We start from the raw sequence: 18,527 nt of genomic DNA on the forward strand, positions 1-18,527 counted from the left end.
TGTGACAGCTTTTAATGCAGTCTGTCCCACCGTGAAACCCCTGACTCTCAAGCCTACGAGAGGGGATACCCCTGAAAGGTCCATGCATACATGTTTCCTTCCAACCCATCCCAAAATCAAAACATCAACTGGTCTAAGGGTTGACCTTCCTTATATTTTATGATTTTGGATTAGGTAGGGCTGTAAACGAACTGAACGTTCGGCGAACCGTTCGTGAACTGTTCAGCGGGAAGTTCGTTTATGTTCGTTTATTTAATAAATGAACGAACATGAACAAAAATTATCGTTCGTTTAGTTAAATGAACGAACATAAACAATGATCTCATTCGTTCATTTATGTTCGTGAACGTTCGTTTACGATGTTCATTTACGTTCGTTTATGTTCGTTCGTTTAAGTTTATTTATATTCATCTATATTCAATTATTTTTATTATATTGCTATATTATATGTTCGTTTATGTTCATACATGTTTAATTGTGTTTTTTTTTATCTTTGTTCGTTTATGTTCGTTTAGCATGTTCACGAACATAAATGAACGAACATGAACTAAGTAATTTGTTAAACGAACGAACATGAACAAGAAAATCTCGTTTGTTTATCCGTTCGTGTTCGTTTGTTGTTTTACTAACTTAAACGAACGAATATGAACAAGACCTTGTTCGTGTTCGTTTGGTTCGTTTACAGCCCTAGGATTAGACCTTTAATACAAATAAATTTTTTTTGGATTATCCTACTTCTGAAATTGTATAAACGCAGACAATAATAGACGAATAAAAGTAAATTAATCACAATCCAAACAATATCCTATTGTTATTCCGAAATCTTATATCTAACAAAATAAAAATAATTGCTATAATATAAACATTAAATACAAACATTTTTTATTTTCTTTATGTGTTCAAGTTGATTTACCATAAATATTCGATAAGTAATGAAGGTAAAGTTAAACATAATGGGATTCATCGCGATGCTCTCCTACTCTCCCTTGAAAACCATCAAACAAAAAGTCATGTCCGTAATTCACGACTCAAAAGAACTCCATATTATCTTCCAAATCCATGCATTCCTTCTAAAAACTTCCTTACAATCCGACAACTTCATCATCACCAAGCTGCTTCGGAATTTCTCTTTGAATTATTCAAACAATTTGCTTTATGCCAGATCCCTTTTTGACGAAATGCCATGTCCAGACACATTTGTTTGGAACACCATGATCAGATCTTACTTAAATTCCGAAAACCACGACGAATGTTTGTCTTTATTTCACCAGTTACATCGCCAAGATCACCACTTTATAGACAGTTTCAGCCTCTCTCTTGTGGTTTGAGCGTGTGGGAGGTCGGATTTTCTTCAAAACGGTCAAATGATACATACCCAGGTATTGAAACTTGGTTTTGGGAATGATCTCTTTGTCCAGACGGGTCTCACTGAAATGTACGTGAAATTCAGGTGGATAGAATTTGCGAGGAAGGTGTTTGGTGAAATGAAAGATCTAGACTTGGTTTCGTATAATGTAATGCTAGCTGAGTATGTGAGCATTGGGGAAATAAGTTTAGCACGCCAACTGTTTGATCAAATGTCTCAAAGAGACTTGGTTTCATGGAACATCATGATCCATGGTTATGCCTCACTTCCCCATGGAGATAAAGATTTGGTTTCTTGGAGCAAGCAGTCTCACGAGGCTTTGAATCTCTTCCATGATATGCAATTAGCTAACTTTTTACCTGATAAAATCACAATTGTGAGTGTGTTATCCGCATGTGGAGATTTATGTGCTTTAACTACAGGCATGAAAGTTCACAAGTACATAATTCAAAACCGAATTGAAATAGACATAAAGCTTGCAACTTCCCTTGTCAACATGTATGCAAAATGTGGAGATATAAACACTGCGTTGAAAGTTTTCAATGGCATAAAAAAGAAAGATGTGTTCTAATGGAGTGTTATGATCATGGGGTTTTCAAACCATGGGTATGGCGATCTTGCACTCGATCATTTCAACAATATGATAAATGAAGGAGTTAAACCAAATGGTGTCACCTTTTATAGGTGTTTTAAGTGCTTGTAGTCATATTGGTTTAGTGGATAAAGGGTGGGAATACTTTAACTCCATGAGTGATGTATATGGATTAACACAAGAAATGGAACATTTGATGGGTTTTGGTCATAAGACATCCTATGTTCTCATACAAACCCTAAAGCTTGGATCTAGATTTCTCTATTGTACATGCTTTGAATCCAAGACTATAAACCCTAATTCTAGCATATGGAAATCAACATTAACATATAATTAGGTTTAAGATGTTACCTTGATTGTTATGTAGCAATAACAATCCCAAATCTCCTTGTATTGAATTTGGAAGGCCTAGAGTCACAAGAGTCACTCCTCTAATGGTTCACAAACACCATAAGCAAGAGGATGAAGAGGAGAGAGGTTGGAGGCTGCCAAAAACCGTGTGAAACCCTAACACTAAGCTTAGCCACGTTTTTGAGCCTTAAGGGGTCTTTATATAGTTGGGCTATTAGGGTTATCTAACAAGGAAACCCTAATTTGGATGCTTAAGCCCTAAGCAACCCATGGAGCCTTTTCCTTAAGCCTTGAACGATTTCATATGGGCTTCCCCCATAGAATTCGTCCACCCCTTAATATAAGGCAATCCATGGCCCAAATTATAATTATCTTATAATTACAATTCCAGTCCCTTAAGTTTAATTAATCTCTTTTAGTCACAAAACTAATTACCAATTAATTATTGACTAATATTAATTAAACAATATGATTTCTCCTTTAATATATTATTCCCATAATATATTAATAAATCATATTTAATCCTTTCTCTCCATAATTCATCCTATCAAGTTGCTTTGGTGAAGGCAACCCAAAAGGACCATGCACCATCGGGTCAAGTACATACCAAAATAGTTATGGACTTAGACACTAATCCAACAGTCTCCCACTTGGATAAGTCTAATAACTATTATGCGTATGACTTCAGATCCTGATCTGCAATCGTAGCTTTCCAAAGCCGCTGTCAACTCTGATCCTATCAGATACGCGTGTCCTTAGATAAGGGATCATATATTCCTCCATTCTAGATATCGTCTGAGATATGATTTCTAATCATTCTCTTTGTACTATATCTCAATTTCCGATTTATGACGACTGACTAATTGAACAAATCAAATTATCCCTAGCCCGGTCGAGCATTTACGTTTGTCATCACTAAACCATCGAGGGGCCCAAAGATATCGCTTTTATCCTTCTTTGGATAAAAGGAACGGATAAACTTTGATACAATGCTTGCTTGCACTCACTAACCAAATCACATACAACAATATGTTTTATAACACCAAGTTACTAGTGCGTTTACATATTATCAATGTGCAACCGATTAGTAAGATACAACTCACACATCTCGGTTTCAAGAATATAAGATGTTATCGACTCACCAATCACTCGTGATACAATTCATGGAGTGATCCAAGTGAACGTGGGTTTAATCCAATGCTCAAATTCATATTCATAAGCACTCATGAATGTTGCATCAAACATTTGCTTATGTCTAATACTCTTTTAGACAATCTACACATCAATTCACGACAGTCTTCATTCATATCTACTTCCAACATATGAACGACTGTGGCCCGTTTGAATAATTTGATTATTCTTAATAAACTCCATTATTCTGGAAGTCAAAACATGCAAAGTGAAACACAAGAATAATACTAATCCCATATGGCCTCAACCCTTTGAGCATAAATAAAACACCTTTTATTTATCACCATATCGATTACTCATTATTTATCGTTTCGGGTAATCAACTTCTTACTTGAATTATTACACTTGTCCCATGCTCCTAGCATGCACACAATGTTTACCTATGGTTCTTACTTTGTGAAATAGATCACATTGGACACATTTCCAATCATTCTCATTTCACAACTCCAAATCCATTTTTCATAAGTTTAAGAATATCAAATTCTTGCCACTTATAGAATATGCTAGATTCTAACATTTTATGCAATGATTCTTTCGTAATGTCACTGCACCAAAGTCACAAAACTATTGCCAATGATATTACAAAGTCGTCTAACGGAGATTGTTACAAGACAATTCCTTAGATACGATGTCTCTCACTCAAAGTACATTCCTTTGAACATCCTTTTGCATAAAGGTTTCTAATCTAGTCATAAATTTTCAATATTTACTTCCTAGTATGGACACGCTTCCAAATGTTCCATATGATGACTCATTTCTTAATAGAATCTTATCTATTCATAATAATGTCAATATGGTCCATCCAATACCATGCTTCCAACTACTCACAAGCAACCAATCTTCGTCGAACTTTGGATTGTCCTTTAATAGTTGTTTAATTATTTTAGTCAAAACCAATTCTAGTCCCTTTTCCCTCTAAATGCGCTAGACATTTGGAAAATTTTAGAATGGTCAAACATTAAAGCATCTGCAATCGATCCTATACCCGAAGTGTATGGGACACGATGCACAATGTTTTATTTGCTATGTTCTCAAAATTCGAATTGTGAAAAGGAATTCTGTAATCATAATCGAAATTTTAAGAACACACCATGTACCTTTGACTAAATTTATTAACATTTCTCAACCTAAGCCTTTAGATTTGAAATGAAGCATAATATTCTCTCCCTTAATTATAGCAAAACAACTATACAACCTTTACGACTTTGCAATGTATAACTCTTGTTTTCTATAATTAATATTGCCAACTTGCAAAACTTTCCATAGTAATCATACAATCATAACTTTTATGCTCCCACTATCATGATGATTACTATAAAACATAACACTTATGCTCCCACTAGCTTCGACATGTATTCATAAACATCTTAACTTTCAGAAAGACAATACCTATTGAAGTTCTTAAGTCCATATTTCTAATACTTAGTGCTTTGATAATCTTTTATCAAGGCTTCTTGAACTTATACACCTTTGCCTAAGATAGTTCATATGTGTGTCTTAACAATTAAGACTAATTGCCAAACCTCACAATTCAAATTATGGAAAGGGATACCGTAACCATAATCGAATTCGAGAATGCAATTTTACAATCACTATCTTCTTAAAATCTTTCTTAGTGAAAGCATTTCCTCACAATCATTTTCATGAAAGAGGAAATCTTATGACATTTAGATTTTAATGGTGTATATGTTCCTATCCATGTGAATTTGTTAAAAACAAAGTTTATGACAAATTCAAACTCATATAGACCGAACTTTCTTAATCTTGATTTCTTGCCTTATGGTAGCACAGCTGCCCACCACGTCTTCCAAGTAGTTAAGCAGCTCACCTTTTCCTATCAATGTACCTTTCATTGATTAAGGTGCTTTGCCTTTTACGCGTTCAAAATGAGAACTCATAGGACTCACATGCATAATTAACTCAATTGGAGCAGCACAGAAACAAAATTATATCAACACGATAGGTTCTTAACCTCAACTCGTGTGCTAGTGATGACCGATAAGGTTCATTTGATTTGTTCTTGAAACCTTTCAAGACCATTAAGACTCCCACTGACTCCTTGACATATAAGATTCTCTTGTCAATAACCATTTCTTGACAAAACAAATATTCAAGAGTTAGTGTAGCTATTATCAAAACACTTCATAAATTGGTCCTAGTTGGCTTTTGTCTTATCCAAGACATCACAACTTTCCACATTTGATGAATGTTATAAACCTTCTTTATACTTTTCACTCATTGTCACAATCTTAACTTTAAGACTTGTTATTGAAACGTAGTATGATTGACCTTTTGATTTAACCATTTCTTCAATTCTTGATTCCTCTTCTTAAACATACAATTGTACTAAGACTCACTTAGAGGACCAATTGAGATATGATTCTTAATCATTAAGACCTATCATAAAGCATAAAAGCTACTCTCCCTCCTTCTTAAAATGGAGAAACTCTTATTTTTCTGCCTACTTGATTCTTCTTATTCATTCTACTATTGATCTAAACCCTTTAATCAATTCAGAATCACACTTAATCTTGTAAGTGTAATCATATTTACTAAGCCTTTAGTAAATCATGACGAATATCTTTGTTACTCTTATGGTGAACTTGATCAACACACAATTTTGTGTACTCGATCTCCTAGTCCTTCACTTGACACTTTGTCAACGAATTTGTCTAATTTCCAAATATGAAATTTCTCATTCATCGTGCAACCAAGTTGCATGATTCCAAATTTCAGTCCAATTGAAACTTTGGGCGATGAGAAACTCTCCCTATTTGGTAAATTCTCGACATTTCCATAAATAACATAACTAAGAATCATATCCATTCGTTGTAGAAATATGTAAACATCAATTTTCATAACGATTTCATTGCAAGGAAGTAAACAAATAAATAAATAAGTCAAACAAAATTTATTTTATTTATAAAAGCAGCGGAAAAACATTTGTCCTTACAATGCAAAATCTATTGAAAACTATGTAAAAGGAAAATTTCTAACAACTCTATCATAACTATCTAAGCTCAAAATCCAATCTTCAAGTCCATGCGATCGAGATCCATCTCTTGTGATTAGATTCATCTTGCTCTCTAATCAAGCTTCCTTTCTTTTCACCGATCCTTCAAAACATTCAAATGCAATCTTATCACATCATGTATTAAGAATCAATGAATAGGAACTTAATCGGAGTTAGATAGTGGATTTTACCTGAAGCGCAGTCACACTTTTGAATCTCTCATCTCTTAGATCTCTTAGGTAAATAGGGCAACTTCGTCTCCAATGCCCCTTCTCTTGGCAATAAAAGCAAATTGACTCTTTTGGAACAACACATGGAACTACTTCAGACATCGCCTTTCTCTTATGATCAAACTTTTCGATCATTTCATGTCTTTCATTGCCATTGTCTATATCTATAGAGGTCTTGAAGGCAGATTCACCAATCAACTTTGCTTTTCTATTGCGCCAAAACATTTATGATTCAGCAGCAATAAGCATGTAGGTGAGATCAATAAGGGTCACGTCGTGGTTCATCATATAGTACTCTCTTATGAACTCACTATACGAGTTAGGAAGTGACTGAAGAACCCAATCAACAGCCATTTCTTCACCGACAACGGATCCTATCAATGTGTGACTTCATCCCTAAGACGTGTGCACACACCGACTTTCCTTCTTTATGTTTACTTGCCAAAGGGGCTTGAGTGATATTGAACCTTTCAATTTTACAATCTTGTGGTTTAGGGAGAATAATTGGAGGAGGAGGAGGAAGTGAAGCATGATTTCTTGTTCCTCGATCGAATCGTGGAATATCATTTTCATGTGGAATGCTTGTTCCACGGGATTTGGGAAGACCATAGTTGTCGAACTTTGACATCCACAAACGGGAGAAAACAAATTCAAGTTAGTTGATCGATTGAGTCCTTAGTAAATCACCCAAATGAGATACTAAGGCTAGGACCCAACACAATACGCTACAACCTAGAAAAGGGATGCCGTAATCTAGTTGCAGAATATTTGAAGGTAAGTGAATGACGATTCACTAATTTCCACCATGAAAAATGAAAAAGAAATTTAAGTTTTAAATCTATGAAAACTCCTAGAACCTTTGAGATTCATTGAACATTTCAATGGCATGTTTAAATCTCGATATGCCCCTCTTTTTTGTGACTGGGATGTCGAGGATCACAAAGCAGGTGTGAATGACCATGCAAACTTACATGGTGCCCTCACATGTTACAGTCACCTATTCGATGTGCCGGTAAACCACACACGCTCCACCGAACTATGAAAAACATTGAGTCACCCTTTGCAACCTTTGCTTAGAACCATTTAGTGTGCCGGTAAACCACACACGCTCCTCTAACGTCTTCGCAAGGGCACAAAGTGTAATTTCATGGAATTGTATCAATTCACTTTGCCTAAGTAGCTAAGATTGGGAATTTGAAAAACATTTAGTTACTTTGTATTTCATTATACTTATAATGGAAGGATTCATCCTATCCTACCCATTCAGCTAACGACCCTCCACTAGTCAAGAGTGCGGTGGGTAAGAGTGGATACCCATTCAATCGCCATATTATAGGCAATTTCCTTAAACACCCCTTATAGACCAGCTTTGTGAATGAGGCATACTAACGGTAAGACTGACTTTTACTCATACATATATATATATATATATATATATATATATATATATATATATATGTATATATATATATATAATGTTAGACCTTTAATGTTATATATATAGGGTGTATTTTACACTTTTAAAATACTAGGTGGTCTAATTCAACAATTATACTTTTAATTCAATTAAATTGTAAACTTAAACTTTTATGGATTTATTAAACCTCCTTTAATTATACACCTTAATTAATTAATAAAACCATAAGGGTGTAAATTGAACTTTTCAAAACATTACTAGGGTTTTAGAATTTAGCATTCCTAATTAAACTCTTAATCAAATTTTAAATTCCAAAACATGAGGGCAAGTTTTGAAACCTTTTTCAAAACATTAAGGTTTTAACTATTTAAATTTCAAAACAACAAAACTTTTGGGTTCAAATTTAAACTATAAAACCTAAAGGGGAAAAATTAAAACTTTTTCACAAGATAATTAAAATCTAAATTACAAATAATCAAACTTTATCTAATAAAAAAAGTGATTATCTAAATTTTAACAATTATCTTCTATTTAGGTAAGGATAATCACCTAATATTGAAAAAATTCGGATTTTATCACAAAAACATGTTTATGGTAATTATCCAAAGCCAAAACAGGAAGAAAATCGCGAATCTGAGCTGTCAGACCCTTTGACTCGTTGAGTCTGGACCTGGACTCGTCGAGTACAGATGACTCGGCGAGTTCACCAAGTGACTCGGCGAGTCAAACACTCAGAAGCTCAAAAAATCGATTTTCAGTGCTTATTTCGATCAAATATGCATCAATACAATAGAAACCAATCAAGGCTCTGATACCACTGATGGGTTTTGGTCATAAGACATCCTATGTGCTCATACAAACCCTAAAGCTTGGATCTAGGTTTCTCTATTGTACATGCTTTGAATCCAAGACTATAAACCCTAATTCTAGCATATGGAAATCAACATTAACATATAATTAGGTTTAAGATGTTACCTTGATTGTTATGTAGCAATAACAATCCCAAATCTCCTTGTATTGACTTTGGAAGGCCTAGAGTCACAAGTGTCACTCCTCTAATGGTTCACAAACACCATAAGCAAGAGGATGAAGAGGAGAGAAGTTGGAGGCTGCCAAAAACTGTGTGAAACCCTAACACTAAGCTTAGCCACGTTTTTGAGCCTTAAGGGATCTTTATATAATTGGGCTATTAGGGTTTTCTAACAAGGAAACCCTAATTTGGATGCTTAAGCCCTAAGCAACCCATGGAGCCTTTTCCTTAAGCCTTGGACAATTTCATATGGGCTTCCCCCATAGAATTCGTCCACCCTTTAATATAAGGCAATCCATGGCCCAAATTATAATTATCTTATAATTACAATTCCAGTCCCTTAAGTTTAATTAATCTTTTTTAGTCACAAAACTAATAGTAATTAATTATTGACTAATATTAATTAAACAATATGATTTTTCCTTTAATATATTATTCCCATAATATATTAATAAATCATATTTAATCCTTTCTCTTCATAATTCATCCTATCAAGTTGCTTTGGTGAAGGCAACCCAAAAGGACCATGCACCATCAGGTCAAGTACATACCAAAATAGTTATGGACTTAGACATTAATCCAACAACATTATGGTTGCATGGTTGATATTTTGAGTCGTGCAGGACATTTAGATAAAGCCAAAGATTTAATCATGAATATGCCTTTTGAACCGGATGTGGTGGTTTGGAGAGGGCTTCTTGGGGGATGTAAGATTCATAAAAATGTTGAAATAGGTGAAGATGTTAATAGGAAAATAATGGCACTAGAAGGCTATGATGATGGAAATTATGTGTTGTTATCCGATATATATTGTGAAGGTAAAAGGTGGGAAGAAGTTGTAAATGTTAGGAAGAAGATGGAAGAAGTTAGAATACAAAAGTCTCCTGGAATTAGTTCAATCGAGGTTGATATCACACCCAATCAAGATCTAGATTGACAGACATTCTGTATCAAAATTCATAATTTTTTGTTCTCTACAGTATCGATATATTGTTATTATAATAATGATTACATCTATACATACAATTTATACATCCATACATACAAAAATTAGTTGGTCAGAATAACCAACGCAACCGATAAGACCAAATATTGTTGTTGATAATTTATAAATGAATGATTAAAATTTATAATTTTTATTCTTTACAAAGAAATGATGAAACTAAAACATATAAAGAGAAGAGAGGAGGTGGATGGAAGTTTGCACCATGTCTAGCAATAAGTTACATGCAAGTGTTCAAAAGCATCAAAAGAAAGAAATGAAAACAAAAAAAAAATGTATATAACTTATAACTCTTACACTAATTGCCATTCTAAATGCATAAATCTATCTATAGATCATTGAAGCTCTTTTAACAAACTAGACACCAATATATACCATGTTACATGATTAGGTACAAACCCTTTGACAACACCTCTACTTAAAAGCAAATACGCTTTATCAAACATGCTTTCTTTACAATACGAAGATATCAAAGTATTATAAGTAATCACATCAGGACTCATACCTTTCAACTCCAAAACTTCAAACAGCTTCATACCTTCTTCCACATTTCTCATCTTGCATAATCCACTAATTAAAGTATTATAACTCACAATATCAGGAATCATCCCTGAATTCTCCATATCTTGTAAAAAATCAAACGCCTTTTGTAGTTTTCCAGTTTTAACAAATCCATTCATTAAAAGATTGCAAGAAACAGTAGTTTGATTGAAATCCTTCTCCCTCATCTTCCCAAAAACATCGGATGCTTTTTCAACAGCTCCATCTCTGCATAAAGCTTTTATTAGGCCATTATATGTGATTTCATCAAGTGAGCATCCATGGAATAACATCGTGTCTACAAGGTTAAAAGCGTCATTAATCAAACCTTGTTTAAGAAAAGAACGAATCAAAGTGTTGTAAGTTACAGTATCCGCAACAACACCTTCCAACACCATGTCTTTTTGACACATTCTCAATGCATGTTGAATCATTTCAATCTCACATAACCCAAATATTAGTGAATTGAAAGTGAAAATGTCGCGTTTACATCCATTCATACGCATTTCTTCAAACAAGTTTACAGCTTTATAGACATCACCATACTTACATAACGAATGTATGATTGAATTGTATCCAATTGTGTTTAAACTCAACCCCTTTTGTGACATTTCTTGAATCACCTCACTTGCTTCATCAAATCTTTGATTCTTACAAAATCCATTAATCAAGATTGTGTAAGTGATTGTGTTGGGCTCATAACCTTTTGATTCCATTTCATTCATCAAATCATGAGCTGAAACCAAATGCCCAGTTTTGCAAAGACCATGAATGAGTGAAGTGTATGTATGAATATCGGGATGACAGCCATTAATGGACATCTTTTCACTCACAATTGCTTTAGCTTCATCAAACTGCCCTTTTGCAATAAACCCGTTTACTAACATGTTGTACATGATGCTATTTGGTTCATGAACTTTAGTAATTAGGGTTTTAGCTTCTTCCACTTGCTTATTTCGACATAATCCATGGATTAGAACCCCATAAGTTAGGGCATTTGGAGTGAACCCACGAAGAAGCATCCTATCCATTAATTTTGCAGCTTCATGGATTCGATTTGATCTACAAAGAGCATGAATAGCATCGTTGAAAGTTTCAAGATCAGGTGTACAACCCATGACTATCATCTCTTCCAAAAGTGTTAACGCTTTATCTACTCTATTATCTTTGGATAATGCGTGAATCAGGGTCTGGTAAACTTTTGAGTTTGGGGCACATCCGTACTTTGTCATGCGTCTAAGGAGAGTACATGCGGAATCAACTTCGTTAATGGAGCAATGTGCTTTCATTACAATCGCAAAACTGAAGACATCAGGAGGGATGCCTCTTTCAAGCATTTCGTCGAACAATTTGGGTGCGTCTTTGAAGCAACCTCCTTGGACGAGTATATCCAGAACGGCGTTATACGATTTGGAGGTCGGTTGACACAAGAAAACGTCTCGCATTTTTACCAAAAGCAATCTCCTGGCTTGACCAGGTAAATCGGCTCTCTGGTAATGCCTCATGATCATAACGAAAAGGGTTTCTTGAAAAACTATCCCTTCGTCTTTCATCTGCATCAACAATCTATCGATGGTCTTGAATTCTCCAACCGCTCCAATCTTATCGATTAATGCGTAATACACGTCGAACGTATGAGCGTAGCCTTTTTGGGTACCGGCGGAATTGAATATTTCAAGTGAAGTTGATACATCAAGTGGAAGGTGAAGTAATTTTTGAAGCTGAAGTGGGGTGATTCTATGGAGCGATTCCCTGAGTTGTTCAATGTCGAAAGGTTTAAGCAATTTCCCCCAATCGGTTTCAGACTCTGAACAACTTCCATTGCCGTTTGAAGTAGAAAATGGATAAATTTGGGTTTTGTTTAGAGATTTTAGGATTTGGAGAAGATGGGTTGATGAAAAACTTGATCTTTTCAACATGATTTGAAGGATTGACATGAAAATGCGTGTGGTGATGATAGTAGGATCGCAGAGAGCTCATATCTGGGTCGGAAGCGAAGAACACCGTAGTTGCCACATCAACTGAAAACAATATTCCAACATCTTCCTTTGTTGTTAACGACTCCAAACATAATATAGAGTAAAATTTAATTTTTAAATAATGAGACTTTCACAAATCTATTGATAATAGTTATTAATTTAAAAACCAATTCATAATATAATTTCTTTTACAAAAACAAAAAATTATATCTACGAGTACAAACAACACAATTTAGAGATTTATTTCAACGCCTACTCATCAAAACCACAAGAATTATTCTTGTAAAACCAATCAAGTTAATATATTTCTTTTATATAAACAAAGCAATGTAAAAATCTATTGCAATATCTTACTTTCAAAACCACGAGAGGTATAAATCATATAAAAGACGACAATGGTTGTCCATCACTTCCATGTAAATAGAAGCCATCTTAATGGAATCATTTTAATTTTTGAAGAAGATGAACATTGCATCATATATATATATATATATATATATATATATATATATATATATATATATATATATATATATATATATATATATATATATATATATATTTTTTTTTTATTTTTTTTTGTAGCAAACGATTATTCTTCTAGCAACAGAGAAGTAAATCTGACATACTATGCCCCATTAGATATTTGATATAAAGATGTAGTGCTCACAAAATTTTCAATCCATTATGGAATTAAACCTTTTATATAACTGTTGATGTATTTTTTATATGAAATTAGTAACAACATCAATATATTTCACTTTCTTATAATAAATATATCCATTGAATTTTGGTTTGTAATTTCCATACAACATCCCATTAAATATAGAAAACACGTACGTAAGTTTTTATACAATACAATACAAGGGTTGAATGTCAGGAAAGAGTAAGCACGTTTTTACAGATATTCCATGAATGAATGAGTAAATTGACTATAAGAATGAGCCACATTGAAGGTTATGTGTTTCCAGAACATTTCTTGCAGACTGTTTGACCTTTTGACCAGTCAAATAATGGTTTCTACAAACAGGCATGTACACGTCAGCACCAGCCACTACTTCTCTCTCTGTTTCCTCTGTTTTCCTTAAAGTAAAAAAAGCAGGCTTCCCACACACCTCACATCGTGCCTTTAATTTCGTTACAGTATCTGCAATCGGTATTATATCTAGCACCCCAAAGCTCCTCCTGAAAAATACCAAATTGAAAAAATAAATGAATAAAATAAAAATGTTGAATTACCACAAATGGAAAAAAATAAAAATTACCGCAAATAATCACCATCCAAGCCAGCAACAATTACAGTTTTGCCATCATGGTCAGCAGCTTTAATGCAGAAATCATACAAGTCTTCAAAAAACTGAGCTTCATCAATTCCAATCACCTCTAGCTATCATCACACATTATTAAAAAAAAAAAAAAAAAATCATTAAACATCTACCAAAAGACTAAAAATTACTCCATTTGTTTTGATTTAAGGTAAAACTAAAAGAGGACAAAAAAGATGAAGAAAATAGAAAAAGACAAGGGCAAAATGGTATTTTCTTTCAAAAGTTTATGAGCCGAGATGTTAAATCACACGGCTCAAAACTAGAAAGGTAATAAAAAAGCAAAATACGGACGAAAAAGGCAAAAAATATTCTTTTTTTGGACCATATCCAATAAAGTTGATATAATACAGGGACCAAAAGTGTAACTAACCTTATGATAAGCTTCAAGACCAATTCTTTCTTTGAATGATGATAAAGCTTCAAGTGGCCAACATGAAAGCTTCTCCCCATCATGTGTCACAATTGAATCCAATCCATATCTTGTATCCTTACTAGACTTTATAACAGCTGCATTTCTACACACAAATATAAACATTAATCACACGACTACAGCTAACAACAATTCAAACTAATAATTTTCCTCAACCAAAAAAAAAAAAAAAAGATCCACATCAGCTAATGAACTCACAAAAAATTTATGCTATCATAAAAAAATATGATACTTGCTGGAAGAATAACCCTTTTGATCAGAAAAAGTAGCTAGAAAGAAATAGAATCTTTTAATATACAATTCAAATCCTTGATAACTTCATATATTTTATCAGTTTCTTCATGCATGTTATCCCCCATAAAGAAAAAATGGAGCTTTTTTTGAACCTCAATCATGCTATAACCAGGCTCCTTTTTCATCCCCAATTCCATCAATCCACTCCTAATCTCAGCAACATTATCCCACTGACTAAAAGTCGCATAAGCATTAGATAAAACCACATATTTACCAACATTATCACTTTCCAATTCAAAATACTTTTTTGCTGCAATTTTCACCATATCCATGTTTCCATATACCTTACAAGCTTGAATAAGTGCACCCCATATCACTGGGTGGTCTTTACATGGTGCATTTTTTACAAACTCAAAAGCTTCATCTAACCTTCCTGATCTCCCTAAAATGTCCACCATTGCTGCATAATGCTTTTCCCCAGGGGTAATCACGTAATTTCTTCTCATTGATTGAAAATACTCCCAGCCCTCTTTTACCAAACCTCCATGGCTACAAGCGGAAAGAACTACAAGAAAAGTAACACTGTTTGGTCTAAATCCTTCGTTTATCATTCTATGGAAAGCATCTAATACCTCTTTTACCCTTCCATGTTGTCCATATCCAGATATCAAGGAAGTCCATGTAACAATATTTTTATCTGAGGCCTTGTTGAATACTAAATGTCCATCGTATGGACAGCTACACTTGAAATACATATCAATTAGGGCACTATTGACTACAAGATTTCCATTTATTTGGGTCTTGATCATAACCCCATGTGCTTGTTTACCCTGTTCTAGTGTTGCCAGGGTGGCACATGCCCTAAAAACTGAAGAAAGAGTGAACTGGTCAGGTGTTAAACCATTTTGTCTCATTTTGTAATAAAGATTCAAGCCCTGTTCCTCAAGACCCTTTTGGACATAACCTGAAATCATGGCGTTCCATGAAATCACATTTGGGATGAGTAATTTCTTGAAAAGAATGTGGGCAGTGACTAGATCGCCTGATTTTGCATATAATATAAGCAACTTGATGTTTAGGTACTCATTGGGAACAAAACCAGATAAAATCATTTGTGAATGGATTCTTTTCCCAAACTGATGATCTTTTTTGAATATGCAATCTTGCAAAAGAAGGGAGTAAGTCTCTGAGTCAACTTGGTGTCCTGTATGGCATAGTAATCCAACTGCTTCTGCTAGTCTTCCTGAAAAACATAGATTCTTCAATGTTTCATCCATGTTGAGGAAGCCCTTTGAGACCTTATCCTGAAATCTGGGAATATCTTACCAGTGATAATTGCATTCAGCTATTGGAACAGAAAGCAAGGAGAAATTTACGAATTTAACATGTGAATCGATTGAACATTCAGCTATAATTTAGATTGAATGCAAAATATGAAGATGAGGTGAATTTATTCCAGCTTTTGATGATGTTGTTGGAGCCATTTTTGCTTTACTAATGATCGACTTAACAACATTGTTTGGATGAATTGCGACAGATACAGTAAGACATCCATGTAATAAATTCAATGAAGTAATTGAATTAGCAGACTACTAAGGTGAGGTACAAACCTGCCATTAGAGCTTTCAGATTTAATCCGGCGAAGCAAAGTGGTGGTTTTTCCAGCGAACATAGGGCCCACAATTACGTGAATTTCACCCTCAGTTTGGTGGCAATGGCCGTTTTCTTCGGTGATTGGCGAAGAATAAGCTGAGGATAATCTAAGACGACGTAGTTGAGGGAGATAATTAGGGTTTCTAACAGGTAAGAAATTAGAAATGGAAGAAAGCGAGTTAGACGGATTAAAAACAAGATTTGGAATTAAGATCGCGGCTGTTCTTGTTGGAAAGATCAGTGATTTCATCGTTAAGTTATCAGCGGCATTTAGGGTTTTAGGAATTTTGGCGCCGGAGACATACACGCAGCTGCCCTGAAAATCCTCATACTTAAATTTCTATTTCTTTTATTATATCCTTTTTCATTTTACATGTTTACAACGTTTTTTTTTTTTTTAATTATAATTGTTTTTTTTTAACGTTTAACACACTCATTAAATTTTATTTTTGAATTACTCTGTTATCTATGGTGAGATTTGAACCATCAATCCTTTATATTTCCAACTAGGTTATACAACCTTGGAAACCATCGGTAAAAAATTTAAAAATAAATTTGTAAAAAAGTATTTTTTGTATTGGTTTGCTTACTATTTTTTATTGGTTATTTAAAATTAATATTAATATAAATTTGTAAAAAAGTATATAAATTTGAATGTATGTTGAAGAGAAACACAATGAATCCATGGAAAGGTAAATATGAAGATAACTAAAATGCATTTTTCAATATGTGAATGTTTTATGAAGTGTGAGGACAAATCATTATTTTTTGATTTGAGGGAGCAATCAAGAAACACCATGTGACATCTATTAAAGTCTAAAAATCAAATATGGAAACAAATTTAATATTATGATTTACAATGCTATATAAAATATAAAAGGAAATCTCCAAAAAAGTCCTAAAATTTTGGTCCAATTTATGAAAAAGTCTCAAACTAAATTTTATTTACCGAAAAACACAGAATACCGGTTAAAACTTCGAAAAAACCCTTTTCGGTCGGTTTCATAGATTTTGTCGGTATTCTGTCCTTTTTCGTTAGTTTGCTCAAAATTTTGAGACTTTTTCAAAAATTACATAATAACCAAAATATTGAGACTTTTTTGAAAATTACCATGAAATTAATGGATATTATTATTGGTTTTTTCCAAAATAGACCTTATATTTATATTTTTTTCTATTTAAACCAAATGTTTTACTTTTTCCCTAAAAAGACCACATGTTTTGATGATCCTTGTTATTTAGAAAGGATAACTGGTTGACTAGTCAATAGCCAGTATCATATGAAGGCGAGCATATCCCTCCTGCGTTTCTTTTCTTCTACACTTGTCTCTAGGTTTCGTTCATTGCACTTCAATATACACAAATCGATATGCAAATCTAGGGCTTTTTCTGAAATCACACAACAAGAAAGCCATGGCATCCAATTCTCAGTTCAATAAATTTGCGCTTCAAGATACACAAATCGATATGCAAATCCAGGGCTTTTTATGAAATCGCACAACAAGAAAGACATGGCATCCAATTCTCAGTTCCAGAAATCGCACAAGAAGGCTATGACATCTAGGAATCACTGAAGTAATTTCTTTTCTCGATCTCACGCTTTGTTCAGGTCGATAGCCTTCCGCTCCACTCACCAACTCCACAACTATCTACGTTCAACATTCCTTATTCTCAACCCTCAGGTTTAATTTTCGAATTCCCCTCTTAGTACAAAAACTTCTGAGTTTGTGATTTGTGCATTTCAGGGGAATATGTTTTTCGATTTTGTTTGTTTTCTTAGCTCCTGATTTGATCTTTTGGAGTTATGTGTTAATTGATGTTGATTCAGGAGAACATGTTGATTCATTTTACCAAACTACCCTTAAGAAATCTAATAGAAAACAACGACAGAAGAAAAGAAAACCAAACTTATATCACTTTATCAAATTCTGTTTTTTTAGTATGCACAAATCTAATAAAAAGTTTGTTTTTTTGTATGAAAACATTGTTATATGAAATTGAATTGATGTTTATTGATGTTAATTCAGGTTTATAAAACTGAATTGATCATTTTTTGCTTGATTCACCAACTTGTTAGTCCTCAAAAATGTCATCTTCTTCAAGCATCAAGAGCATCAGAAGTAGAAGGATAGTAAGGAGCGGTGGAGTTGACTTGTGCAAGTGTAATGAA

The 18,527-nt window shown here is 33.8% G+C and overlaps 2 protein-coding genes and 2 pseudogenes across 2 annotated transcripts; 1 reads left to right on the plus strand and 3 right to left on the minus strand.

Moving 5' to 3' along the window:
* Positions 1-953: 953 nt before the first annotated feature.
* LOC145002738 (pentatricopeptide repeat-containing protein At5g66520 pseudogene) lies at positions 954-10,127 on the plus strand (annotated as a pseudogene).
* A 342-nt stretch (positions 10,128-10,469) lies between these two features.
* LOC145002150 (uncharacterized) lies at positions 10,470-13,171 on the minus strand. Its single transcript, XM_078961447.1, has 2 exons — positions 13,067-13,171; positions 10,470-12,754 (listed from the first exon to the last, which is right to left on the minus strand). Exon 2 carries the CDS (start codon positions 12,668-12,670, stop codon positions 10,529-10,531), a length of 2,142 nt encoding a protein of 713 aa, XP_078817573.1. The 5' UTR covers positions 12,671-12,754; positions 13,067-13,171; the 3' UTR covers positions 10,470-10,528.
* A 296-nt stretch (positions 13,172-13,467) lies between these two features.
* On the minus strand, positions 13,468-16,697 carry LOC145001085 (thymidine kinase a-like). The gene is made up of 4 exons (XM_078960414.1): positions 16,315-16,697; positions 14,411-14,555; positions 13,978-14,099; positions 13,468-13,897 (listed from the first exon to the last, which is right to left on the minus strand). Exons 1-4 carry the CDS (start codon positions 16,605-16,607, stop codon positions 13,645-13,647), a joined length of 813 nt encoding a protein of 270 aa, XP_078816540.1. The 5' UTR covers positions 16,608-16,697; the 3' UTR covers positions 13,468-13,644.
* LOC145001084 (pentatricopeptide repeat-containing protein At4g16470 pseudogene) lies at positions 14,626-16,120 on the minus strand (annotated as a pseudogene).
* Positions 16,698-18,527: the final 1,830 nt, after the last annotated feature.

The sequence above is a fragment of the Lactuca saligna genome, chromosome 6 (genome assembly GCF_052625555.1).
Source record: "Lactuca saligna cultivar CGN05327 chromosome 6, ASM5262555v1, whole genome shotgun sequence".
Classification (NCBI taxonomy): domain Eukaryota; kingdom Viridiplantae; phylum Streptophyta; class Magnoliopsida; order Asterales; family Asteraceae; genus Lactuca; species Lactuca saligna.